This window comes from Betta splendens, chromosome 19, assembly GCF_900634795.4.
Source record: "Betta splendens chromosome 19, fBetSpl5.4, whole genome shotgun sequence".
In the NCBI taxonomy this organism is placed as follows: Eukaryota; Metazoa; Chordata; class Actinopteri; order Anabantiformes; family Osphronemidae; genus Betta; species Betta splendens.
In genome coordinates, this window is record NC_040898.2 from 612,513 (window position 1) to 639,725 (window position 27,213).

The 27,213-nt window shown below is 44.7% G+C and overlaps 3 protein-coding genes across 4 annotated transcripts; all 3 read right to left on the bottom strand.

The window, feature by feature from the left end:
* Positions 1-200: 200 nt before the first annotated feature.
* Positions 201-2,164, bottom strand: paxx (PAXX non-homologous end joining factor). Its single transcript, XM_029135464.3, has 7 exons — positions 1,985-2,164; positions 1,649-1,709; positions 1,504-1,553; positions 1,241-1,419; positions 1,076-1,126; positions 570-663; positions 201-494 (listed from the first exon to the last, which is right to left on the bottom strand). The coding sequence occupies exons 1-7, from the start codon at positions 2,083-2,085 to the stop codon at positions 446-448; spliced, it is 585 nt and encodes a 194-aa protein (XP_028991297.1). The 5' UTR covers positions 2,086-2,164; the 3' UTR covers positions 201-445.
* Positions 2,165-7,694: 5,530 nt separating this feature from the next.
* ppm1f (protein phosphatase, Mg2+/Mn2+ dependent, 1F) lies at positions 7,695-12,301 on the bottom strand. Of its 2 annotated transcripts, none has more exons than XM_029135140.2 (8): positions 12,144-12,301; positions 11,389-11,603; positions 10,661-10,791; positions 9,930-10,129; positions 9,656-9,844; positions 9,434-9,577; positions 9,057-9,150; positions 7,695-8,983 (listed from the first exon to the last, which is right to left on the bottom strand). In XM_029135140.2, exons 2-8 carry the CDS (start codon positions 11,553-11,555, stop codon positions 8,592-8,594), a joined length of 1,317 nt encoding a protein of 438 aa, XP_028990973.1. In that variant the 5' UTR covers positions 11,556-11,603; positions 12,144-12,301; the 3' UTR covers positions 7,695-8,591. The 2 variants fall into 2 exon arrangements, with proteins under 2 accessions (XP_028990973.1, XP_028990974.1); XM_029135141.3 differs by lacking the exon at positions 12,144-12,301 and adding an exon at positions 11,925-12,117.
* Positions 12,302-13,866: 1,565 nt separating this feature from the next.
* Positions 13,867-26,556, bottom strand: top3b (DNA topoisomerase III beta). Its single transcript, XM_029135209.3, has 18 exons — positions 26,262-26,556; positions 23,069-23,200; positions 19,908-20,014; positions 19,746-19,820; positions 19,371-19,567; positions 18,813-18,969; positions 18,606-18,719; positions 18,437-18,527; positions 18,087-18,241; positions 17,794-17,899; positions 17,252-17,398; positions 16,922-17,095; positions 16,513-16,641; positions 16,271-16,420; positions 16,027-16,127; positions 14,583-14,784; positions 14,310-14,497; positions 13,867-14,214 (listed from the first exon to the last, which is right to left on the bottom strand). The coding sequence occupies exons 1-18, from the start codon at positions 26,329-26,331 to the stop codon at positions 13,933-13,935; spliced, it is 2,577 nt and encodes an 858-aa protein (XP_028991042.1). The 5' UTR covers positions 26,332-26,556; the 3' UTR covers positions 13,867-13,932.
* Between the last annotated feature and the right edge of the window lie 657 nt (positions 26,557-27,213).

Genomic DNA, 27,213 nt, shown 5'->3' on the forward strand with positions numbered 1-27,213 from the left:
CCCAATGATTTTAAATCGGGGGTCCAGGAGTATAGCAAGGGACATGATGCTCATTGACTGTAAAGTATAAAGCTTCTCCCGTAGTGTGTCATCTACATAATCTCAATGCTTTATCTATTGTAAACATGAACATAGGCTGTTCACCTTGTACTACAACAATCTTTAAATATATAAATCTTTGAATAAAAGGGAAATGCTAATTCTTTTACACAACTCTTTATTTCACGTCCACATTCACTAAACCCAACCCTAAAACATAACATCTTTTAAAAAGAGACCACATTAAAAGACATTCATTGTATTGACAGATATAAATATCGTTAAAAATCACTGTTCCAATTTCTGATACTGTCATTGTCACTGTCATGATAGAGTTTGTGTTTATGGATTAAAAAGAGACATTCTATGTTGAATAAGCAGCAGTGATGGAACCATGGAGGCCACATCAGTCTTCTTCTGCATCATCAAAGGCCACACCAGTAGCTTGAAGTTTTCTACAAAGAAAAAGGACAATCTGGTTATGTGCACATCTACAAAATACTGTGGCTACTGTTTGAGATTCGCTGTACTTTTTAGCTCCTGGGTTGATAAGAGAAGCCCCTGGAAGTCGTCTCTTCACAGTCACTGATGAAGCACAGTTCTGATGCTGGCGGGGCTCAAAATCTACAATACAGCAATATGATCTGTGTAAGTTGGTGAAGGAAGCAGTCATCAACAACACATCTATATCACAAACATGGACTATTCTGGATTCTGCTGTGTATGATCTAATATTGGTATTTAATAATTGCAGATCAATTTAGAATATTAAAGAGATCTGGCAACAGACTAGACCTGCTAGTTTTCAAACTTCACACAGACAGAAGCAATAAAGTCTCCATCCATCAAACAGTTAGTGTTGGTTGACAAGGTGCATTTGATGCAAGAGGTGAGGTAACAGTATCTTGTAGTACAGTCAGTTTCTACAACAACAACAACAACAACAACAACATGAGCTATAATGAGCCCACCACAGTTTTTGTTTAGCAGCTCTAAAAGCATGAATACTCTCCATGTAAACAGATAGAACGGGTACCTGCAGCACGCCTTTGGTGATTTTTCACTGGACTGACTAAGGTGGAGGTACCTGGTGAGAAAGACAAAACACAATCACAATTGATTCCACAGTGACCTTTAACAAGGCATCGCTCACTTTAAGTGATGCAACAACTGCTGCAAGTCACAAGATCAAGAGTCTTACTGTTGAGGCGAGTGAGACTGTCAGCCATTTCGAACAGCAGCTCCTTCAGTTCCTCCGCGGCCTGTGGGCCTTTTAGCCTGGACAGGGTAACGCTCAGGTCCCCTGGAGTGGAGCCCACATGAAGCTCTGCAGTGGAGTCGTGCACCGCGACAGACACATCCCCACTACTACAGGCTGCCCTTTAAGGTGGATGGAGGTTTATGGTTGATGATTATGGTTTATGCGCACATATATGGAGCAGGTCAGTCTAACTGTAATCTTACCTGAGCTTCACAATGTAATCATCTGTAGACGTCAAAGCAAACCTCTGTCCCTAAAAAAGGGTATTGTCAGAATGATAAAGGTCCATATTTGAAGTGAGGCATTAGTGAGTTTATATTATTAGAGTGCGCAGCCTGGGGAACGTACAGACGCGGTAGTCGGGTCCTCATCGTACTCAGCGCTCCACACATCAGCAGCATCTGTCAAGCTAAAAAAACAGCAAAACAGCGGGCGAACTGGCATCAAGTCACATGTATGCAACATCATTAGTACAAAGTATAACAGAGGATAAACACCAGCTGTACGGTTCAAAGGCACATATTGGATGAGATGTACGTCATTACAAGCAGATCAACTTTAATTTGTTGGTTTTATCAACCCACTCTTCACTTAAGCGAGTTTCCCTTCAGATGTTATGATCCTTTGTTATTGTGAACCACTGTTCACCACTGTTTCTGCTCATGAACGCAGCCGTCGACTCACCTGACACAAAACGCTCCGTTTTTCCTCCGTGTGTAGCAAATGAATTTAAACGGTCCCTTTTTATCTACAATAGTGAAGTACGCGCGTTGGTTCACGTCCATTTCACACAGGAAGCAACACAAACAAGACGTTCCTTAAAACAACAATACGCTTCCTCGGGTTTCCGTGTGGTTCGCAACATGTGCGCAGCGCGAGGCCGCCCCCTGGCGGCGGCGCGAGGACCTGCAGGTGGAAGGTAACGCGTTGGATGGACGTACCTGAACAGTTCAATGCAATATAATACATTAGTTATTTAATTATCATTTCTCATTTTCAAATGAAACTACTAGATTATATTATTATTATATTAAAAGCTGTTTCTAACTTTTTCTGTTTTAGCTTAACTATCTAAAAGGAAGTGTAAGTTTAATTAACCTTAGGTCATATTAAATCAGATACAGACTATAGAATATTGTGTTACACAGAAGCAGATGATGGCATTAGGGCTGTGTATCAGCAGGAAGCCGACACTGTGAGCAAAGTGTATCCTATCTATCCTTTCTCAGCTACTCCTTGTAAGGGTCAGAGGAGAGTTGAGTCGATCCCATCTGTTACCTGGAAGAGAGACAGTAACCCTGGACGATCCATCACAGACACACAGACACCTTATGAGCCAGCTGCACGTCTTTGGACTGGGAGGAACCCAAGGAACAGAAAAGCTCCTGGTCGACCCTGGAGTCCGACCTAGGACCTTCCTGCTGTGAGCCAACAGTGGTTGTTTAAGCGCTGCTGAACAGCTGCTGCCTCTCACCTCAGTGCTGCAGTCATCTACTGATCGCTGGCTCAGTGCACATTCTCTGTGCAGCTTCTCGGTGTGACCACATGTGCTCCTTGTTTCTTTGGGGCTTTGCTCCTAAGTATGTGTATGTTGTGTGTCATTAGAGATGATTCTTGTTTTCCAGGACGTCTAGGATTCTCCTCACTCTCATCTTGTCATGACTCGTTCAGGCTCCACAGTGACTGATCCACTGTCGATCCTCTCCTTTTCCTCAAACACTTAGTTCAGTTGAGTGGAGACTTAAAAGCACTAACAGCAGTAACTGAATTCAGTAAGTGACCTGTTGGATCAGAAGAAGCTCAGCGGCAGTTTGCAGTCTCACCCCAACGTTTCAGTTCCTGAAGCGTTTATTAGAAATGAATGACTGTAACTGGAAATATTTAAAAATGTTTAACATTGTAGTTCAAATTAAAACTTTACTCTTATCAAAGCAGAACCCAGATCCACAACACAGGAAGAAACAAGAGATGAGTTTGGAAGGTCAGACAGCGTGACAGTGACCACCAGGAAAAAGCCTGGGAGTCCCTGAGGCGCCGGCACGAGTCCGTGTGAGCAGCTCCCTCATCTCCTGCAGCTGCGCTCCTCATGACACGCAACATGCAAACTGCTGCTTTCCTGCTCGTGTCTCAATATATGAGACTCACTCTAAGGTTTGAAAGGTTAGAATGGACGTGGATTCCCCTTGACTGCTTCAATTTCACTTCCCATTTCTCAGAAAATCCTTCAAGCCATGATGAAAAGTCAAGTGCTGACTCTGCAGGACAGCAGAAGTGACAACATGCCTGATACCACAGTCTACTGTAAAGTTGATGTGCAGGTCACCAAAGAGGTCGCCATCTGCTTCCGTTCAGAAGGAAATTGTTATTAGAAGATGTGACGTGTCTGTATTTGTGTCTGTGGATGCTGCAGCTGGAGCTCTCTCTCTCTCTGTCTCTGTGTCTCTCCCTCAGATGCAAGATTTCCATCACGCTTCTCACACGTGTCTATTCAGTGTTTACAGTCTGAGATGTAATGTTTCACGTCTGCTTTGGGGAGTTTCCCTTAAGCCACAGAAATGAGAAGAACCATAAATTATGAAAATGAAACGTTTTTGCTGACTCTGCTCCAGATTTACTCATCAACTGAAGCAGTTCAGCAAAGCAAACACTAAATTTAAGAGAATTATATGGAGCTTTAAGGGTCCCCATCAAACAATAATGATTGTAGTGCAATTTTCCCATAAAAAGGCAGATGAGCGAGTTGTCTTTTGTGTGATTTGTTGTAAAAATAAAGGAAAACAAGAATAATGGGAGAGCAAATCAAAAACATGGATGTTGATTGTGCACATCAACAAACCAAAAACCAGCTGTGAGATCAGTGCACACACCATGAAGGTGTGATGCAAAGAGCCCACGGTCCTCAAGATGCTTCTGCCTTTTAACCCTCTGTCCGTGTACGCTGGAACGTCTGTGTGGCCCAATCAGACTGATGCACCATCTCATCCCTGCCACTGTGTGTGTAGAGATGTTTATGTTCTCACACCTGCATCGCTGACGTCCAACTATCTGTGAGAAAGGAGCACCAAGTCTAAACAGACAGAGACACGACTCCCCGACCTTGGGTTTGGGAGCTAGAGTTGAGAGTCTATCAGGCAGAGACGACCATTGAACAATGTAGGTCAAATGTCAATACATAAAACAGATGTAAGACAAAACATAAGATATTTCTTGCGGAACATAAGTCATAAATCATATAATAACTGCATAGAATAAGGAAGAAACCATTTTTCCTATAACATGATACACAACAACAACAACAGCAACAACAACAACAACAATCATCATCACCATCAGTAATACTTGAGTTTTTGACAGTTAATATGTGAACAGGGTGTTTTTGTCTTGTTTGTTTAATTACATTCAGTTGATCTAGTTACAAACTGTGATTATGTCAGAAACACGCCAGAACACACATCACACTAATAGCAAGCTAATAGGCTCCTCAGAGGAGGGTTCTGCATCCAAGCATTCTCAGTTTCACAGAAATGGTGGCGCTAAAGGAAAGAGGAAAGGCCAGAGAAAGTGAAAGGCGAGTATGAAAGTGAAAGCAGACAGACTGCTGATGGGCTCCTATAAAAGAGCCAAGCGAAGGCTGAGCACAGACAAACCTGCCTGCAGCATGAAGTCAGCCGCCGCCGCCGCCGTCTCCTGCCTGCTGCTTCTCTGTGTTCAAGGTAAGGATGAGTGGGTGGACGTCGTCCAGGCCCACGACTCAGCATCTCTTAACATGCAGTGTCTCCCTCCTCCAGCACAACCAGGCAGCAGATCCAACAGGTGCAAGTGTGTGAACAGCTTCATCGGCAGAGTCAACGCGCAGCTCATCCAGGCGGAGCCCGTCATATATGAGCCCAACATCTTCTGCACCAGGACAGAGATCATGTGAGTCCCACAGCGGCGCCGAAGCTGCTGCGTCGTCCTGCTGCTCTGACACCTGCTGTCTCCCTCCTCCCAGTGTCACCATCGGCAACAAGGACAAATGTGTGAATCCCCAGTCGCCGTTCGGGAAGCTCATCCTGAGGAACAGACAGAGGTAAATGAGGCCCAGGTGCTCCTGCAGACTGTGCGGCTGTGCCCACTGTCCTCTGACACAGTCCTCCCCTCATCCAGGCAGGCGAGCAGAGCTGCAGCCAGAGCCTCGACGGCCTCCAGCCACACGCAGCCCTGGAGCTCAGCCACGCTGTAGAAGCTGCTGTAGGACGAGCCTCTGCAATATTTATCCTGTGTCTGGGAATCATTGTACAGTGTGTAAAGACTACTAATAAAACATGTCTAAACTAAACCTTTGCTGTTTTTGTGTGTGGAGTAGAATAGAATTATAGAATTATCAGAGAACAGTGAAACTGAAATATAACAGTGGAAGAGCAAAAACAACAGGGTGAAATTAGCAAAGGAAGATTGAGACGCTACGGCTGAAGAAGTGGAAGTGAAACTGTGTGTGGTTTGTTGTTGTAAGTGGTACTGCAGTAATAATAATACTACTGTAGTTTGGTATTAAAGTAATGATCACAATCCCATAATAGTTATCACAGTAATAAGATGCTGGGTTTTAAATCACAGCACTCCGTTACTGCTGTTACTTAGTTTTACGGTGAAATGTCATTTTAATTAAAATATTGAATAAAAACAAAAAGCTGCTCATTGTACGTATTTTATTTATTGGAAAATAAAATTCAACTTTTTATAAACAGTAAATACTCTACAGATTCACTTAAAAGTGCAAGAACAATGAATTGTGAAGAAGAAGACGATTCTTTCTGAACATGATTCTTCTTACTGGGATGGAATGAAGAGTTAGTAACTGGTGTAGAAGTGCTCGTTAAATACAATCCTACAGCAAATAAGATCTACAAATAAACTATTGTCTGTAAACAAAACTAATTCTCAAGTCTCACCAGAGTGATGCCACACGTGGACTCCGATATTTATTTATATTATATTATATAGATGAACGCGAATCTCAGTACTTCAGCTCTGAATCTATTAATCTTGTAACAGAAACCGATCAGATATTTGCAATAATATCCTGTGTATATAGTTATGTGCTGTCTTACCAGCTTACTACTAGTACTGCATCGCTACTTTTATCTCGGAGGTGCACTTTCGACGGCAAAATTGACATGGATATAAATATACCTGAGCTGACTTGATGTAAAGTTGTAAAAACAATTATTTACCATGATTATATGATGATGGATTCAAAAATATACATTTTAATATCTTAATCTATCTTAATATCGTAACTGGCCTTGACCCGTTTTCTTTCTGCTCCGTGATAAATGAGCTGTTTTTATGGTTTAAAAAATCTCGCTTGAATAAATATTGTATTATTATTATATACAGTACATAATATTTACTGTAGAATTCTCCCGTTCGCCAATTCGCCAATGAATTTTAACCGAGATGCATTGCAGCTTTACAGCAAGAAGCTGCATGTAAGATCTACAGAACGAATTTGGGAATTATACAGTAATATTGCTGTAAAAACTACAGAAACTTTCTACAGTGCAGTAATCTGGAAGCAAAGCCTTATTGTTGCTTTCATGTCTGTGGAACCGTGGATCATGATCTTTCAGTAGTGTGAAGAGTTGCGGTTCATGGGTCAACGTGTTCCACAAGCTGGGACGTAAACCTTCAGTTACTACTTTATCAGACAGTGAGAGGCTCAGAGAAGACGGTGTAAAGGTGTGTATCAACAGATCCACAGTTGGACTCATGGTGCGTTATCAGCTGATGAGAAGGTTTCAGCTTTCATGTTCTGACATGATGCCTCAGTATTTCACTTACTCCACTCTGCAGACCAACACTCTAATATCAATCTGACTTCTTCATGCAGCGATTCTCACTTTCATAGAAATTGTAGAGTTAAAGGAAAGAGGAAAGGCCACGAGAAGTGAAAGGATTATTGGAAAATGTCATGTTGCACAAGCTCCGAGCTTGTCCCAGATCCACGAACGCTCCGTTTTACCCTCCTTCAACAGGCGATAACAAAACCAGGAGCAGCTGATCTGTGGCAAGACGTGGTTAAATGTTTGAGCTTGTTCTAATCATCACAGAGCGAAGAACCAGGCCTGTTTAGATCCAGCTTACCTCAGACACCGTCCTCCCGTCACGGCGACAGGCTGCTCTGCTACAACAAAGGTCCGGACTTTTAGAGCTGTTACACACCAAGCAGCCCTTTGCACTGAATGTGTGATGTACTGTAGAGAACGCAGTGGCTCAGTCTCCCTAAGCGCCCTTACAGGTGATGGGTCAGTCAGTCATTTAGTCCCAGCCGCAGCAGCAGACACTTAGATCCACAGATCTCACACCTACAGGTTATTCAGAACCCGTGCATGGAAACAACTACGACATGGAATGTGTTCACCTTTTTATTCAGCTGCTGATACATCATATGCATGAAGTCATGTGTGAAACAGGAAGTGTGCTCATATGTTATAGCTGATGTGTTGTTAATACTGTAAGAAGTGATGAGGACACGGTAAAGTCACAAATACTGAGCGTAGAGCATCCACTGCGCTGTGATGCCCAATAGTTGTTCACCTGTTGTGATGTTTGCTGGGTTCATCCAAATCACTACTTGTAACAAACAAACTCATGTGAAACTGAAGAAAGTTCAAGCTCCCTCCCAGGACGTTAAAGCTGCAGTAAAGGAAGCCAGAATCATGGCTGCCACAGGCACAGTGAGGTTGGTAGCACCAGTATGAACCAGCAGCTGCTTGTAATACTGAAGTAAAAGGAGTAACAGTCTTCTAGGAGAGCGTGGAGTCAGCAGGAAGCAGACGTGTGAAAGCAACTAAAAAAATAAGACTTCATTTCAACCCATGTACTAGATGTATGAAGGCGACACACTTAACCAGCGCTAAACATTCAGTAGCGATTACATTGTACGGCTTCACTGTTAAAAGGACAAAGCGTTAATACTTTGATTTCACTCTGACATCAGTTTATGATAAAAGCTGTGTTTTATGTGTTAATATGTTACCAAAGTTTCAGATCCGCGTCAGCCTTCTGTCCATAATGAATATGTTGGCCAGAGCTCCGACATTTAGACTCAAGGTTTAGCTCTGACACACAGACAGAAGTGACACCACGCATGATGAACATGTGAGTAACCAACACAGCAAACCAACCTCCACCACACCAGCACCGGAGGCTCCATCTGCTTCAAACACAACCACTACACTCACCAAAGCCTGGAAAGGCTCAAACACTGGCAGTAGCTGAGCAAAGTGGGGTCGGGCCCAGAGCTCCTTCACTGGGGCACTGCATCTTGGGACGTGGAGTCCAGAGCAGCTTCTGCAGTTCCCGTCATGGAGACCTGAGAGAGCAGCTGCCCCGGAGGCCGCAGGAAAACCACCATCACGGTGATGTTATCACTGGAACCAGCTGCTTTAGCGTGGGCTACCAGGCGCTGAGCCACTCTGGGCCCAACTGCCTCCTCCGTCTGGTTCAGCGAAGCGCCGGCTCCTTCTTCAGGATCAACCGGCTGCTGGAGCGCGTTCAGGACCAGCTCTGGAACCATCGAAGGTCTGACTGCATCGAAGAAGCCGTCACACGCCAGCAGCACGTAGTCCTCATCCCCGTGGAGCCGGGTCACGGTGCAGTCTGCGTCTCCGGACACGTAGGGCTTCTGGTCAAAGTCACCTGTGTGTGTGTGTGTGGGGGGGGTTTAGACGACCTCACCTACAGCACTGCAGCGACAATGTGGTCATCTCACCTATAGCTCTGGACACGGCATAAGTGCCATTCACACGCCAGCAGCCCATGAAGGTTATACAGCCCCCCAGGTCCTCAATCCTCTGCTTCTCATCCTGGACGATAAAAGAGACTTCATTTACTTCGTCACACAGCTTGTGCTTATGCTGAATCAAAGATCTGCCAGTAAGCTGAGGCACAGATACAGACAGGATGTCTGACAGACAGACAGACGTGAACAGCGTCTGCTTATTTAAGGATCTATTAACCGGCTTTAAATAAACGCGAGTAAAATATGCAGAGTTTAGACTCAGCTGGAACCTAATTCATCCAGATAAACGACCAAATGAGATACAAAGCAACGCCCTCTTGTGGCCGGACGTTGCATGTCATCCTCACCTCTCTCTCTGGCTTATGAGGCTCCATGACCGTTACAGCTTCTCCCTTTCTCACCAGTACTGCCTGAGAGTCTCCCAGCCAGGCCACCGTCAGCTCCTGACCCTGGATCAGCACCGCCACACCCGTGGAGCCGCTCCGGAGACGCTGACACATGCACGAAAACCATATATGCCTTTAATTGACTGGTTTAGAATGGCTTTTAATTCCACACCCTGTCACTACCTCTCTCTGGACTTTGCTTCTGAACATGTCATCAGTGTGTTGAAAGGCGACTTTAAAGGCCGCGGCTGCATCGCTCCTCAGTGTCTCCTGTTTGCTGAGAGCAACGTGGAGGTGTGTGGCGGCGTAGGTGGCCGCGTCCACGCCTCCGTGGCCGTCAAACACCGCATAGTAGGCCCTCTCCACGCCATCCTGCCACAGCACAGAGAGGAAGGCCACATCACACGGGTATTCTGGAACAGGCTTGAAGCTCTGGGTCCAGATGAACGCCTGCTACCTGGATGCCAAAGAGCTGGTTGAACTCTGCTAGAGCCACGTGTTTGTCCTCCATTTTCCGCCGAGTGTTCTTGATGGCGTGAGTGGAGCAGGGCAGCCATCGGGACGGGCAGAGGTCGCTGGGGATGTTTTGATGCCATGACAGAGCTACATTTATCAGCGTGTTCAGGAAGAGGCGCTGGACGGACTCAGACTGAAGCACTGATGAGAAGACACACATGGCGGTGGTTTAAGTGCTTCATGCACCACAGAGCAGCAGAACAAGCTGTTGATCAGCCTGTTCACAGAACCACTCATGACGAGCAGCCTGGTCACACTGGTCTGACTGGACCAAACCTGGCACAGCCCACTGGGACCAGCCAGTCACATTGGTGGATGTGCATCTAAGCCCCAGTTAACAGCCAGGTCACTGCCCAGGGTTCTAGCGTGGTTAGCATTCATTAGCACCACCAGCACTTTAAACTGCCACATTGTCAATGGACTCAGCAAAACTGTAAAGTACAGTCAGACGAGATGGAACATGAATATGCTGAAGCAACAGGTTCACGCCATGAAGCTTAGTTACAGAGGACTGATATCTGGTGGACATGAATGCAGCTTCTGTAAGCTGCTCTCACTGTAGAAGGTGTCACCCTGCACAGCCCAGTCTGTCTGCAGCCTCACATCGTCACTTAAGAGGAGGAGCACTGTGGAAAAATAGAACTAAAAACGCTAAACACACCAAGATCTTACATTTGAGTTCCTTTTTATCTTCCTGGTCGGCGTCCGCGTCCTGTGGGATGTAGAAAGGTGACAGGTCATTCTGAAGCAGCTGGGAATAGGCTTCATGGCACAAGAGGGCCGCGAGGCCGGCAGAGGCGCCCCTGAAACAACACACACAGGTCCCAGTGTGAACAGGACGGCAGCAGCATGAAACTAACTGTTTCCGCACCAGACGGAGAAACAAACGAGTGATGGAATGCGTGGTTCACGTCATGTTGTGAGACAGACTCTGGCAGAGAGGACGGGCCTCGCCAAACAGGAAGTGAGGAGAACAATGGAAGTGAGCACAGGGAGACGAGCTTCCTCATCATGGTGTTAACTGCATACGCGTCTGTGTTTGGGGGGGGGGGTGCAATGCTGAAGGAGCAGGGCGAGTGCACGCACACACGCAGCCGCGCACGCAGCCGCGCACGCAGCCACGCACGCACGCAGCCACGCACGCACGCAGCCACGCACGCACGCAGCCACGCACGCACGCAGCCACGCACGCAGCCACGCACGCACGCAGCCACGCACGCACGCAGCCACGCACGCACGCAGCCACGCACGCACGCAGCCACGCACGCACGCAGCCTGTAGCTGCCTGTAGCTGCGTGTGCTCCACTACAACAAGCTTGTCCTTTGACTGATCACTATCCACTCGTGTGGTTCAGGGTGTCTGCATTTGGCTCTCAGGCCACAGTAGCATCAGCTCTCACCTGGCCGTCAGCAGACGCAGGCCCAGCTCCAGGCTCTCGCCGTGCAGCTCCTCCACAGACACTCTGCGGCTCAGGGCGCTGACGGGCAACGGGCTCCCTTCATCCAGAGCAGCCGGGAACTCCTGCACAAACCTGCCCAGGAAGCTCCTCGCCACCTCGTCCTCCATGGCTCAGGCTGCGGGACGCTCTCAGGTCAACGGGTGGTGTGGGCGTCACTTAAGGGTAAAACAGGTTGAAGGTGGAATTACACAACAATCCTCACTTGTTACTTTTTAACAGACACGTTCTCAGCTGCTGTCAAAGTCCGACTTCATGGACAATACAAGCAATTTGCTGTAATATTGTCATTATTATGTTAATGTAGTTATTATTGCGTTTTTATAACCAAAAGAACTCAAACATAACGGACCTAACACGCATTGATGCTGTGGCGGATCGTTTTAAGTCAGTGCAGTGATTTACTATAAACTAATGCAAATCAAAATACACTTAATAAAGACCCGGCGCGCGTTTATTTAAAAAAATAACGAATTTACAAGGGGTTTTTGTAATGACTTAATTCCTCTCGTTGCGTCCTTCGCCGTCACTCTTAGGTGAAGTGTCCAAGACAGAGCTCCTGCTTCTTTTCCCTGGTCGTGATTCAGCTTCCATGATCTACATGTTTCTGTTTTCTTTGTCTGAACCTATAAGAACAGAACGAACAGCCGACGGAACCACGCCCCGCGGCAAACAACGAGTCACTGCACGGAACAAACCTGCGTTAGACACAAGAAGCTTCAGCTCATGCTACGAATTCAAACACGGCAGCGACACAAAACTGATAGTTCGAAACAAATTCGCAGTAAAAGAGTCGAACGTCTCTACAGCCACTTCCTCTACGTCACTTCCGGATCCGGCTGCCTTAAAGGACCAGTGCACGCGCCGTGGAGGATAGAGGTAAGAAATGATGCAGACTCGACTTACACCATGGATGAATATTACCAGACAAACAGACGGAGAACAAATGCAGATGTTGCAGCTGTTCACCTCTTGTTTGGACCATAAACATCACACTCAGGTCCATGAGGTCAGATGAAGCCAGATGACCGTATCCAAGGACCCTTTCAAATAAGCAGTTTGGCGCCCGGCTCACGCAGTAGAAGGTCCCACTGACACCCTGAGGACTTGGAGGATGTGGATGGAGTTCTGTTCAATTTATAGAAGTGTTTGTTTTGCAACTCAAGTACTGTAGGGAACATACTGTGCAAACGTTTTATGCAGATGGGGAAAAATGTAATCAGTTTTTTAATCAGTTATTAAAGGAACCTGGCTGCTGTTTTTAACAAACATCTTGGGAGAACTAGCCACAGATGAACCTGATGAAAATGACCAACTGTTTGGTTTAACTGATCATACATCTGACTATAATCCTACAAAGTCCCTGACTTTGTACAGGTGCACGTAAAAGAATTGATGCAGGCTTTAAGTCAAAAAGTGGCAACGCCAAACTCTGATTTGATTTAGATTCATCTTTTGTTTATTTGCAGCGTGTTGTTCATTTATAATGACTTATAACATTTTAACACCCATTCACACCTGCCTAAAACCTTTGCTGCATGACGTCTGCATAGACTTCAGGAAATCTGGGAGTCCTGTCACTATTAAAATGGAAGAGGTGGAGGTGGTGACTGAGTGCAAATACCTGGGAGTGTACTGACAATAAACTGGACTGGAAAAAGAACTCCTCATCTGTGAACCAGAAGGCTCAGAGCAGGATGTACCTCCTGAGGAGGCTCAGGTCCTTTAACGTCTGCAGCTCCATGCTGAGGATGTTCTGAGTCTATTAGGGACAGCAGCATGAATGTAGCAGACAGTAACAGACTGGACAAAGTGATCAGGAGGGCTGGTTCTGTTCTGGGGGTGGAGCTGGACCCCCAACATGCTGTAGCTGAGAGGAGGATGCTGGTCCAACTCCTCTCTATAGACGACACCTCCACCCCCCACACAGTGTGTGGCTGGACAGAGGAGCACCTTCAGCCAGAGGCTGATCAGTATTAGGTTCTCCACAGAACGCCACCGGAGAACCTTCCTACCGGTGCCAGCAGCCTGTACAACTGCTCCTCTGTAAGGGTTGATCTTCATTCATGCAGTAACATGTATAATAAAACTTAATAAAACTAGCTAGTAAATAGATGTAATTAGACAATAGTAATTAGACGTGTGTGTAGATGTGTTCTTTCTTATTTTTAATCTCCCGTCCTTCTTGTTTGTACCTCCAACTGTGACAATCAAAGTGTGCAAAATATTTTCCCTCTGGCATTAATAAAGTTTTTTGAATCTTGAATCTTAGTAGTGTCCTAAAGCTTGGAGGCAAATGAGCATTTTAGAGCATAGAGCATCTGATGGAGAAAGGACAGAGAACAGCTTTGTGCACTGAGGGACATGTGGAGGAATTGGTTCTGGGCTTTTAAGCTGAGACACAAAAGACAAACACTTACGGAAAACATGTTATAATGTGTTTTACTCAGTAACTAAACACATGTACCAGTATGTAAATAACAGACACTACACAAAGTAAGCTGCCAGGGCGGCCATCTTGTCTTTAGGTTTTTTAGGATTGCCTCGGCGCCCCCTGCCTCGCCCCCGTCCTCCTCGCCGTGCGCCCCCCCCTCGGTGCATGGCGTGCCTCAGGCTGGCGTGTTTGAGCTCCACCAGATCCTGAAACACAGGGTCACAGAACACGCAGCCGGTGTGCTGGGTCTCGCCAGCAGGAAGTGGCGTACGGGCCTTGTTGAAGTCAACAGCCACCAGGGAGGCTTCACAGGCATTGCAGCTGTCCTGAGCAACCTGAGAGAGGAGACAGGACCCTGAGAACGGACTGGACTACTGTTGGAGCCTGCTGCACTTCACATGACATGAAGCAGGACCAGACGCCCCCTCACCTGCACGCGATGGGCGTGTTCAAAGAAGTGAACCACCACATTGCACTTGTTACAGGCCATCTTCCATTTTGGTCCAGATGTGGGATCCAGCACCAGAACCCCACTCTCACACTCCACACACTGTCCGATGCCCAAAGAGTTGAGAGAGTGCTGGCAGGATGGATGGGTGCACTCATTGCATCCCAGACCTAGGAAATGGAAGACGATTGCATGACATATCGCATAATGTGAAGCCACTGAGGATCCACCCAGATCAATGACCCACATCATTACCTTTCTTCATGTCCCTGAAGGGGGGGTTGCTGAAGCAGTAGGGACACAGCGGGTAGCTCTTGCCACGGGCCCCAGAGGTCCACAGGACAAGCTCAAAGTCATCCAGTGGACAGCGCAGCTCCTTGTAAAGCTTGATGGCCCCGTTCTGTGGAAGGCTGTAGGTCTCGTCACAGTGGGAGCAGTGGAGCCTGCTGGGCTTGGCCTGAGCACGTTAGGACAGAGCGTCACCAACAACCCCAAGCAGCTACAACCGAGGCACTGCTTCCTTCCGGCAGGCCATAATTTATCATTTAGAACATGAATCACACAAATCCTGTCATTTCCATTAATTTGAATGTACACAGCTCATCTCTAACCTCGGCCATTTAAAACAACACACGCTAATCTTTTGGGTAGGTCTAACGTTTGCCTGCTAGTCACCTACAACATAGATTTCAAGGCACTACTGTTAGTTTCTAAATCACTCAATGGATTGGGGACAAGACGCATTTCTAGTAAGCTTAGAGATCCCAAAGCCAGCAGGGCTCCTAGGTCTTTAGGCAACAATCAGAAGCTCACAGGGTGAAGCGACCTTTAGCTTCTACAGTACGCTCCACACAAATGGAACCAGTTGCTGATGTTAAATGTTGGCCCAGTCTACTGGGTACACTGGGAACACTGGGTATATGTAGAGAGTAGAAAGGCCTCCTACGTTCTGATACTGTATGCTCCTATGTACTGTATGCTGTATGCTGCCACTTCACAAAGCAGCAGTAGCTCTGACCTACACACCCCAGTCCAACATGGCCCACGCGTCATGGATTACTGTTTTTGATGCGTGCTGTCGTACCTGAAGCACCTTGAACTTCCTTTGTGTTTTAAATGTGCTACATAAAGAAAGCTGCTTATTTAATGACCATGTCCAAAACATTTGCTACCTCATGAGTCCTTCATGAATTTCAAGTGGGACAGCTAATAGGTGGAAATGCTAATGTCAAGTGAAGTTTGAAGGTCAAAAAGCAAAATGTTCTGAGTTATAACAGAGAACAAATGAAGCACATAACTGTAACAATGTGTATCTGATCAATGTCAAAACCCATCTGCTGCTTAAAGTCTTAGAGAACTACTTCACCTAAAGTATTTTAGATCTGTAGTTTGATATAATCACAGTAAATGAACTGTATCACATGGACATGAATGTCCGGTTACAGTTGTTCCTGTGGCTGACAATAGATTTTTAGCCAATGTCATTTAGTTGAAACACAGAACAACAGGACAGTAACCACAATTAGGTTAAATATACTTAATAATTTGGGAAGCACACATGTGCCGAGTCATCCAGGTCCATAGACAGATGTCCACAGGTTTAAACCGTGGAACAAGGCAGGTCAGCAAACATCAGAGCGTAGGGGAACCGTCAGCTTTTCTATAAGCATAGTACCAGTAGCAGCAGTGCTCTGCTCACCTGGATGTACTTCATGAAGCGGTGGCACTTGCCACAGCGGGACATGGGCTTCCCAGTTGCAGCAATAGGGGAGAAAGAAACCTCCATTAACTCATCCATGCCTGCAACACAAGCAGGTTACAGACATCCTTTAAACACGGAGTCCTTTGATGAAGAACAGCTTCTTACAAAGAAAAGTGCAACTGAGTAGCTTTTCAAAATGAATAACAAAGCGTTCATGTTGGAAATAGCAGAGCAAGCTCACCTGTAATGGAATCCACAAAGTAGTGGAACTTCCTCTTGAAGATGTCCAGCGTGTGCTGCAGGACCTGCTGGTAGTTGGCCTTCCCCTGAGCAATGAGGTTCAGCTGCTTCTCCACGGCGCTGCGGATGGTTGGCAGCACCAGCTCTGCATCTGCACAGCAGGCGTTGGAATCAAAGCACATTAAATAACATCAAACAGAAACATTCTGTTGATTTTAGTCCTTCACTATTAGAAATCATCACCTATCTTGTAGTAGCCGTGGACTAGGACAATGCCCAGGTTGGTTGGCTTCAACCTGCGTCCACTCTCCACGGTCACATAGTTCCTCTGGCAGATGTTATTGATGTGCACAGGGATGCTGGCATCAGTTCCTACAGTGGGGGCAGAAGCCAACCTGTGAGACGGCCGGAGCCTTAATGGGAGCCACTACTGGACTTCCAGGATTTGGATCAGGGGGATCTAACAAATACAATACTGCAAGCACTAAGCATAGGTCTTTGGAGGAGTTCAACACCAAGATTAAACTTTTGACAAAGAAATCTATTCTTGCTGTTTCCATTTTAAATTCTACTTTCACAAGCACCTGTAAGGTCACACACAGCGTGTCCAGTCAGTAACTACATCTGTGCGACAGGCAGAGCGGCTGGTTACCGATTCCATGTTTCTCCATGAGGGTGATGAGCTCAGCCTCAGTCAGGTAGTCTGGAGGACTGGTTTGCTTTTCCACCTGCTTGATTTCATCCACCGTGAAAGTGTCTCCCCGCTCACAAGCTGGCATTGCCTCCTCTAGAGGGATGCCCTGCCAGGGCATCACTGCTGTGTAACCTGGGAATGAAAGCCAGCACACTGCCTTTACCACAGTCCTTATGTCTTTCTTTATACTTAGTTGCACAAAACAACACATAAATTATAATAACTTATTATTAATAACATGCACAGCTGCCTCTAAAAGCATCTCAGTACGAGACCAGCGACTGGTACCTGGTGATATCAAGGTTTTGCCGCTACATGAGAAACCTTCTGGGCCGATGCTGAAGTCGATGGTGGTCTGTAGGTACTTGCAGTCCTGACTGACAGTGGCAATAAAATGCCGAGTAATGTACTCGTATAGACGCCACCCATCACTGCCTGTAAGACCACACATGCAGATGGCACTTGGTTAGGAGCTAAACATGCAGGTGAGAACTGTTTGTACACTTTCTTATGCGCAACATTCATGTAATGTGCAGTCATTACCCATAATGCCGTACACCAATGCCACAAATTCATTTATTAGGCTCTAATGCTGTGTAAATCTCACATTCTCTTTCTCAGGTATCTTAGCTTATATGGTTTGTGTTGAGCCCAGCCACTGCTTAGATGTGTGAGTCCACTAAGCTGTGCCCAAAGCATGGGCACAGCTTACAAGCTTCCCTTGTAGAAGAGTGAGCATAGTGTGGGAGCTGGGAAGCGCTGGTGTGGCTCCACTGGCCTTACAGGAATGTTCCTCTGCCTGGCTGAGTACTGATGTGCATATGACCCACCCAGCTCAGCTTCTGAGGCAGCACGCATGGGGGTAATAGGTGGATGGTCCCCAGCATCGTTTCCCTTCCTGGGTCGATTTAATCCATTTTCAAGTAGAGCCTTGACCTGAGGGACAGATGGAGCAGAGAGACACACTATGACATGTATAAAACTGCCTTTCCACACAGGGACAGTCAAGCTTTCCATGGACACAACCAGCCATTAACACGGTTATGCAAACTTAACATAACCGAGTAAAGTGTATCTAAGCCTATAACAACTGCACATGAAAGCGTTCTTGTGTTACTCCAACCTCCTCCGCCCACACAGGATTGTTGCTCTGCTGCCTCAAAGTCCCTTTCAGGTCAAAGTTCTCAGGGTAGTGGGTCGTCTCAGTGCGTGGGTAACTGATGTAGCCTTGTGTATACAGACGCTCAGCGATCTGCATAGCATGCTGGGGGCCGATGCCTGAGGCCAAGAAACATCAGAACCAGTCAACTTAGAGGTTGAAAACTGAATAAAGCAATAACACAAGCTACAGACTCATTATGTTACGTTTGCTCCAATGGTGACCACAGACATCCAGCAACTACAACATTTCGTGCATTATTTGACACCAGAAAGAACACAAGTAGAAAAACAAACCCTGCATAATAATCTTACCTAAGGCGGAGCTGGCCACTCGCAGCATCTCCACCGTGTTCAAAGCCTGAGGTCTCTGCTTGGTCTTGTCTTTCTTACTCACCGACTCCACCTGTAGGTGAGACATATTCCAGATGGTATGCTTGGGCTATGTGCGACTATGATGTGACATCAACCAAACAAGTCTTGCCTTGGCCTCCCTGGATGTCTTGGCCAGGTTAAGGAACATCTGCCCAATGTCCCTGTCGAAAACACGAACTCTGTTCCAGTCCAGTGTTATAGGGCTCTCCTTTCCTTTGAACACCTAACAGAAACAACACAGGCCTGTCTGTGTCCATGCAGCCCACTAGGACGAGATCAGGAACGTTGTGTCAGCTGACAGAAGCTGGACACTGACCTTTGCTTGAAGGATCCAGTAAGTCTCTGGCTTGAAGGACTGGATTTTGTCATGGCGTTCCACACAGAAGCCAAGAGTCGGGGTCTGACAGGGCCCAAACGAGATCAAGGAAGAGTCCAGATTGCCGTATTTACCTTGGAAATATTTGGTTTGGAACCTGGAAAATATTTCACCCACACGAAAGAAATTAGACTCTCAATGCACTGAAGATTTACCTGCATTAATCTCAAACGTGTAGAGTAGTGAACTCAGCAACAATCCGATTTTCTGTATAATTCTGATTATAATAAAGAGCAAAACACTCTGATGCCTCCAGCACAGTGATCCTCAGGCTACAGAATCTCATTGTCTCATTTTTAGAGCCCTTTGCTCCCAATTATTGTTTCATTCATATCACACCAGAGACTACAGACTCCACGCATAATGATTTACCAACATTTCCACTGTTCAGAACAATCGGCTAATTAAAGAACCCATGTTGACCTAATACAGATATAATTAAATGTAACTGAAGACAGTTACATACTAATTCTAAATGAATGCATGTAAAGCAGCTACCGTGTGAAAGCACAGCCAATTCTCAGGTCCAACTCCTGACGCGCGTCCACTGAGAGGGCTTCGTTGCGGTTGGGCTCTCCCAGGTGGTTCATGGCGTTCCAGATGTCAGTGTCCGTGATGGAGCTGAACTTGGCTCGGTAAACACTGCGCTCCCTGACACTGCCTTTGTTCATCACTGGCTGAACAGCATCCAGCACCTTGGAAGCAAGACAAGTAAGAGCTACTGAAAAACAGCGAAAAGAGTAACTTTAAATAAACAATGAGGAACATGAACATGTGTATATTACAGTAAATGTCTTTGTATTATGATGGCAAAACATCTGAAAATCAGAAGGAACCATGGAGTGAATGCGTTTGTGCTGTCGACTGAATTACCTCAAAACAGATGTTCTCGCCTTCTTTATCGCAGTCCAACCATAAAACCACGTAGTCACAGCCTCTGGCTTCAACCTACATGACACCAGACGTCAGTGAAACGCCAGACGTGCTCCGTCTCACACGGATCCCTGAACGCTCAGGCCAGCCATCACACTCTACCTGGAGGTACTTGACCATGCTGAGCTTGGGGGCGGCTTCCTTCTTTTCTGTGGGAGCTTTGCTGAAGAGCTCTGCAGGGTCCACCTTGTCCCAGTTGTTGTACTTCCCTTTAAGACAGATTAAGTCAGGTTCTTCTGTGTCACTGCATTTTAGGATGTGAGCAAATACTTTTGCAAGTAGACAGAGGATTCAGTTCTCACATGGCACCCAAGAGAGAACGCTAACTGTGTGTTAGAGTAAGTACAGAACTGTGTGCAACAGTCTGACTTGGTTTTAATCTCTGACATGATCGTGTCATGACTTCACTCATCATCTAATGCGGGCAACACTAGAGCTGTAATCGGGACTGAAAAGTCAGGCCTGACAGAATTCAGGCCCCACAAGGTTTTAATTGGCAGCCTGAACGTTCACATTATTCCCTGTGCGCATGGTGCACGCACACAGCTTATGCAGAGAATGAGTTTTAACATAATTAGTGGGAGAGCTGAACAGCTCTCACACTATTGATATCTTCGCTCTTTATTTTTCTTCTTATTATTATTATTTCGCCCCGTTTTTCGGTCGCTTTCATCGTCTCAACGCTTCGTCGTAGAATCGCCGTTCAACTTTCTAAACGTGTGTCGTCTTTAGGAGATGGGGGCTATTACTTTTCACGTTTTCAGCTTTTCAACTTTTAACGTTATTCAACGTTTTCCGTCGTTTTTTTATAATGGTCGTCTATGGGAATCATCGTTCAACTTTTTGTCAACTTCCCTCTTTTTATCAGCGTCTATCATCGTCATACTTTGGCGTAGAAACGTCATTTCAACGTCAAAAGCGTCTATCATCTTTCAACGTTCTCCGTGTAAATCAGCGTCCTCGTATCTTTTATAGTTTTTCGACTTGTGAGCGTTTAAATATCGTGTGGTTTTTGTTAAATTTTCAGCTTTTCCATTAGTGTGTATTGCGTCTGCTAAAGTGCGTGATGTCACAGCTACAGTGAGAAGGTGCGCTTTTTTAAGACAGAACTTCTGTCTCTAACTTGTCACTACAGCCACAATTTTTACTCTATCAACGTAATTACTTCACTAAATCGTAGTCATACTTGTCTTCTTTCTAATGATGTGTCTGGATATACCCTCAGACCTATACTTTAGTCGCTATCAACCTCAAAGCACAGAGACATCCTGAAATTCTCCCATAGACTCTAATGATAATTTTTGGCAGACGTCTGAGGAGAAAAACAGAGGAGACATATTTTGAAATTGCCACTGTGGCTACAAGCTTTTGTCCTTAAACATAAAATTCACACCATTTGCTCATTGAAGCCTTGGGACTCGTAAAATGAAATAATTTTTGTGATAACTATCATGGTTTAGCTGAAACAAGCCTGTTTATACAGGGTGAAACTCTGCTTTTACAGAGCAGAGTGAGGCCTGATTTTCCCGCCTTTCGTCTCCATGGCGACGGCGCAGCTGCAGATTTCACTGACAGGTCAAACTCCTGATGCTCAGTGTAGACAGCAGTTCCATGCTTATTACTGATTACTCAACTACACTATTGGATTGTGTAGTAATTAAGCACACACTTCCTCTAAATCCTTTCAAAATAAAAGCACCAAGCCAAATAATTAGCTTTAATAGCAATATTTCTGCTTTTAGATGGGTAATTATGACTGTTTAAATATAGATTAACAGTTTAGTAATGACCCACACATGCTTCCTCTACATCCTTTCAAAATAAAAGCACCAATGCCAATTATTAGCTTTAACTGCACTGTTTTTGCCTTTGAATGGGTAATTATGATTATTTAAAGACTAGTTGACAGTTACGCTATTACCCCCACACATTTCCTCTAAATCCTTTCAAAATAAAAGCACCAATTACAATTTTTTACTTTTAATGGCAAGATTGATTAGAAAGTTTGTGGTTCTGAATACTAACCAATCGTTAATGAGACTACTTTAGAGTTCAGTAAATAGCCACTCAAACTTATTAGGGTGCTTTTATTCTGAAAGGGCTAAATCTAAATCTTTTGCTTTAATAGGGCTATTGTTGCTATTGAATGATAAATGACTATCTAATGACTATTTTATAATTTAGTAATCACTCACACACCTCTAAATCCTTTCAAAATAAAAGCACCAATGTAATTTATTATCTTAAATGGCAAGATTTTTGTTTCTGACTGGTAAATTTTTAATAGTTATTAAACTATTACACAGTTAGGTAATTATTTAAAAATACTTTCTTCAAATCAAAAAGATAGTCAGCTTATTTATGATTGTCAACAATGCACTCTGGTCAACTTTTTAATCTTTGACATCTTTTTACCTTGGTCAACTTTTGAGTCATTGTCATATTTTAATCTTGTCTTAGTATGACCTTGGTCATCTTTTTAATCATCATGTTTTTAATCGCCATCTTTTGTCATCGTTTTAATCTTTGTCATCGTTTCCTCGTTTTCATCGTTTTGCCGTAGTCAACTTTTGGACGTAGTCAACTTTTTGACGTCAGCAGCTTAATCAGCGTTTGTCATCGTTGCGGCAGCAGATGAGCTCTCCCACGTAATTTCTCGAGAAATTACTTTTTCTAGTTTATTGATAACATATTTATACATATATAATGTCATTTTGCAACCAAGACCATCCACTTTATTTTCCATGACAGCCGTTTTAACGTAGCGAGTGACCTCTTGTTGCCGGAGGACTGGTGGTGGGTTTGACTGCTTGAGAAGCTGTCCACCTGCAGCCATGGCTCGCAGAAGAGCGTGGACATGAGCCTGCATGGCCTCCCTGTCCCTGCTGGCTCAATTTGAGCCAGAGAAATGTTGCGATCTTGTGAAGGTCCTGTATTTTCACTTTACACTCAAGACGGTCTCCGTGCCATTTACACACAACAGCTTGTACAGCTCCAAATAGAGGCAGAAGCCCCAAGTGCCTAAGGATCGGAATCAGAAATCTAAAGTTCATCATCTTTATATTTAACCTGGGTGTCTACTCAGAAGTAAAGCTGCATGTGTCAGTAATGGAGACAGGACACGTTCATACAGGTCACCTCTTATCTTCAGCATGTTTCAATTGTTTCATCCTAATCCACTGGTGGAGCGTGGAGCACAAATGAGGTGGAACACCTTTAACAACAGGCTACGGTCTCCAAGGCCTAGTCTAGGATAAACCCACCAATGAAATCCAGAGTCATCACGTGTCCACAAACAGAAGTCATCTTGAATCGGACACTTTGGCCCTGGAAGCTGCCGGCGTACTCGTGCACTGAGCACGCTCCGTTGAGCCCTTTACGGCTGGTGCAGCTTCCTGGAGGGCGAGAAGAACGGAAGACAAAGTAAAAAGCCAGAACACTTCCGAGCATATTAATGGTCATGTATACTAATGCAATTACTAGCATGAAAACTGTTAGTTTTGACATGGAGAACTACCAGGTGGTGGTGGGGGGGGGGGGGGGGCTGCCCTCCTGCACTTTTCCTGTTTTTTTAAACTGGCATTGACTTATCTGGTCTAAAAACGTTTCCCAGTGCTGTGTCATATTTATGATGCAGACAATTTAGTCACTGATAGAACACAACACCTGCAGCATCCAGACATTAACATACGAGCTGGAAAGTTTGTTGCGTTTCCTTTTGCTAATCAAGGTACAACCTTTGCACAACACAACACAACACAACACACTTCGTTCATGTTTTTATTTTACATAAAAATGTCCTGTTTCATTTTTTGAAGCACACATTAAGTAGTCAAAGTTATGCAGCTACATCAACCGTCAGAGTTGTGCTTTTCTCCCTGGGCTCAATGCTACAAAGTGATGTCATCTTTGAATAGAATGGATCTGTCAAGGCTGAACACACACGCACTCATGCACGTACGCACACACACACATGCACGCACACGTACCACATGACACAACTCAGTCGTCAATACCTCTGCCATCTTTAGGACAGAACACAAACAGAAGTGGGCATAAAAATCAGGTCCAGGTCCCAGAACAGAGCACTCCTCCAGCAGCTGAACAGCTATCGCCTACTTCAAACGGCAGCCATATTATTCAGCCATGGAACAACTCCAGGTAAGGGACCTGGCTCTTTCAGCATGGGTAGCTCTAGAATGAACAAGCATTAAAGCAAAGGTACATTCTTCTGAATGCACCTTGATGCAAACGCAGCCACCTGTGACTAAAACTATTGGTTTGTCTCATCAATGATGGCTGAGATCCCTAATAGCACAGCAGACCCACAGTCCACTGTCAGTTCAGTTGCTTCTATGAGGCTTTAGGAGCCTCACGTCATTTATCTTCAGTCAGATGTGCAATACAAAGCAATGTCATAGTCACCTACATTAAGTAGTTAAAGGGATTCTTAATCATTTTTTTAGTATTGAAAAAAGATTGTGAACAGTCACTGAAGTGATTAGAGCTTTTTCCTTTTTTAATGCATGTCTTTTCAGGGACTAGCATTCTGACTCAGACTCAACCTGAGGGGAATCAGTGAACCAGACTTTTTTGGTAATCTTGCTGCTCTTGACTTTGGTAAACCTCACAAACAATGTTTAGGTCAAATGGCAAGCAGTCAAAAGTTTCTTTGTCTATGTATTGATAAAGTGTGTAAGAGAGAGAATTAAGTTTCAGCTGGAGGAATATATAAATAAAATAATTACACAGGAAAACCAAATAAATTGAAGAGTGGGCGTACGATCTGAGCAGCTGTGTGACAGCTCAACGGACCGCATGGTTGATCTGTGTGCAGGTCCTGCGTGCCGTTCTGCTGTGCCTCCTAGCCCTCCACCAATGTCTGGCCATGCCACTGGATAGCCAGTGTGTGGAGGAGTCCTTCTGTGCCTACAGCCTGCAGGACTACCACAGTCAGCTGGTCAACCTGCCAAGCCGCATCAATGAGCGCAGCATCGCAACCTGGACTTACGTGTGAGTACAATGAAGCAAATGGGACCTTGTTGACTGGTTCCAGTTTCTCAAATATGGGTGCCACTACTGTTTGCGTTATTTTTAAGGAAAAAAATCAAGTAAGTTATTATAAGAATTGGACTATTTTTGAAAATCTAATAGTGATTAAGATCTAATATTGACTCAAACATCTCACAGCTAGTCCACAGTGTTGATGAGAGGAATGTGAAGACCACAAGAAATACAACTCATCTCAATCTTTTTTAAACTGATACATTTTTTATCACCAGATTTTTCCAATGCCCATTTCTGGCTGTAATGTTTAAATGTGCAGTCTAGAAATGTCCATAAAAAGTCTGCCGATTATCAGAGGATTCCTTCAGCAGCACTAAAGTTGTACGGCTGCATTACAGAGCGACTGACTGAAATCTGGTCTCTGACATCTCATCAGGGAGAACATCAATTTGAACCGTGTGCCTCAGGTCATCCATGAGGCCAGCTGCCACACCGACCACTCCTGCAGGGGACTTGACAATGCTTTCGGTCTAGAAACCATCCCGGTGTCCCTGAGAATGCCTGTGCTGAAGAAGAACCCTGGCTGCTTCCCCACCGCCAGCTACTCCCTGGAGTTTGAGCTCATCACCATAGCTTGTATATGTGCCCTCTCCAGGCACAGCTAAACATGACTGACTGCTCTGACGTCAACTTAGGACAAGAATATGTTTGATGGTGGCTTCTAATATTAGTCCATCACCGTCAGTGTTATCATTCTCCAGATGACACTTTTATGTCATATGTGTCAAACGTCATATTGTAAAGCTCTTAATCCACTTCTCGAAACAATTAAAGACATTCTGTATTAACTGGACTATTCTGAGGTCTGACATCTTAATTCAAGCTACAAAGTAATATGAATGATAATCGCTGGTTAGGAAACAACAGTATATTTTATGTGGAAGGTACGAAGATGTATTCATCAAATAAATCAACTGTTACATAAATATAAGCAAAGCATCATATTATGATATTATATTATCTTACTTTATCAATCCCAGTATAAACCAACTCTGCCCACAATGCGCCACAGAAAAAGATTGAATAAAAAATAACAATCAAAACCATTGGCCCTGATAACAGACACTAAAGCTGATGAATAAATCAGGGGCTTTAAAAACGTAATTAATTTCTATATATAGTTGTAATAATAAGTAGTAATAATAGTAGTAATAGTTACTTAATATAATATTTTTATTAAGCACAGAATAGAATAAAACGGAAAGAAAAAATAATTTGCTCAAACAATAATTATTCTCTTAACATAATTTCGAATTCTTTAGGATTCAACGTAGAGACGTGAAACTGCTCTTATTATTTCTTTCTGACTCCAATGCTAACTGCTAACAGCTAAGCAGCTGATGTGCACCGGCACCAGGTTCTGTCAGTGACGTTGCTACGAGCTCCCACCTTTAGACAGGATTTTGGCAATGGACTGAGCCAACGACGGCTTCTCTGCCACCATCAGAACCGTCCTCATGTTGGATCACGCGTTCCTGCAGCGTAGGCACGTTTGTGACTGAACCTTGTGGTTCCTGTCGTCTTGTTTTAGGCCGTAGTGCGAACACGGGCCGCTCTAACTTCAACAGTCTCGATTATGTATGTAAGAAATTACAAAAGACGCCATGACAGTTTGATGATTTTCTTCCGGTTCCATGATCTCCAATGGCTTCTTCTTCTTCTTTTTCCGGTGTGATTATTAGCTGGTCATAGTGACGGCTGGTTGGAGCGGAAGCTCCGGAACGTGTATCAAAAAAAAAACACTGCAGATGCTTGATTCGTTTGGCAAAAATCACGTGATCAGTGACGTACGAAGCGCCGTTCGCTGCTTCAATACGAGGTTCAAATCATTATAAGGAGAAGAGTTAACAAAATTTGTTTTGTGATTAGGTGACGATTTTGTTTAATTGAAAGTGACATATGAGACACATTGAGCCTGCGAGGAAGAGAGGACGTTCTGACGCAACACTTCGAATTGAATTGATTGCAAATTCTGTTTCTAAATAAACATCAAATTAAATTAAATATAAATATTGTACATGCGTTGTGATATTGGACACTGGATGTTTGGTCCAGAGACTGGACACAGGCATGAGTCCAAAGTGACAAGAAAGAGACAAGGTTAGTTAAGTTAGTAATTTCCCCATTGCAGGACAATTAAGGTATTATGTCTTTCTAAACATGGAACAATGATGGGAGGTTATTGGACAGAAGAGGTAGAAGGAAACAGAGGAGCTCAGTGTATAAATTAAGTCCCCCAGCAGTCTATGTCTATTGCAGCTTAACTAAGAGATGGTTCCTGTGACTAACAATCATTGCCAGTGACCTGAACCATCTCTAACTATAAGCTTTATCAAAAAGG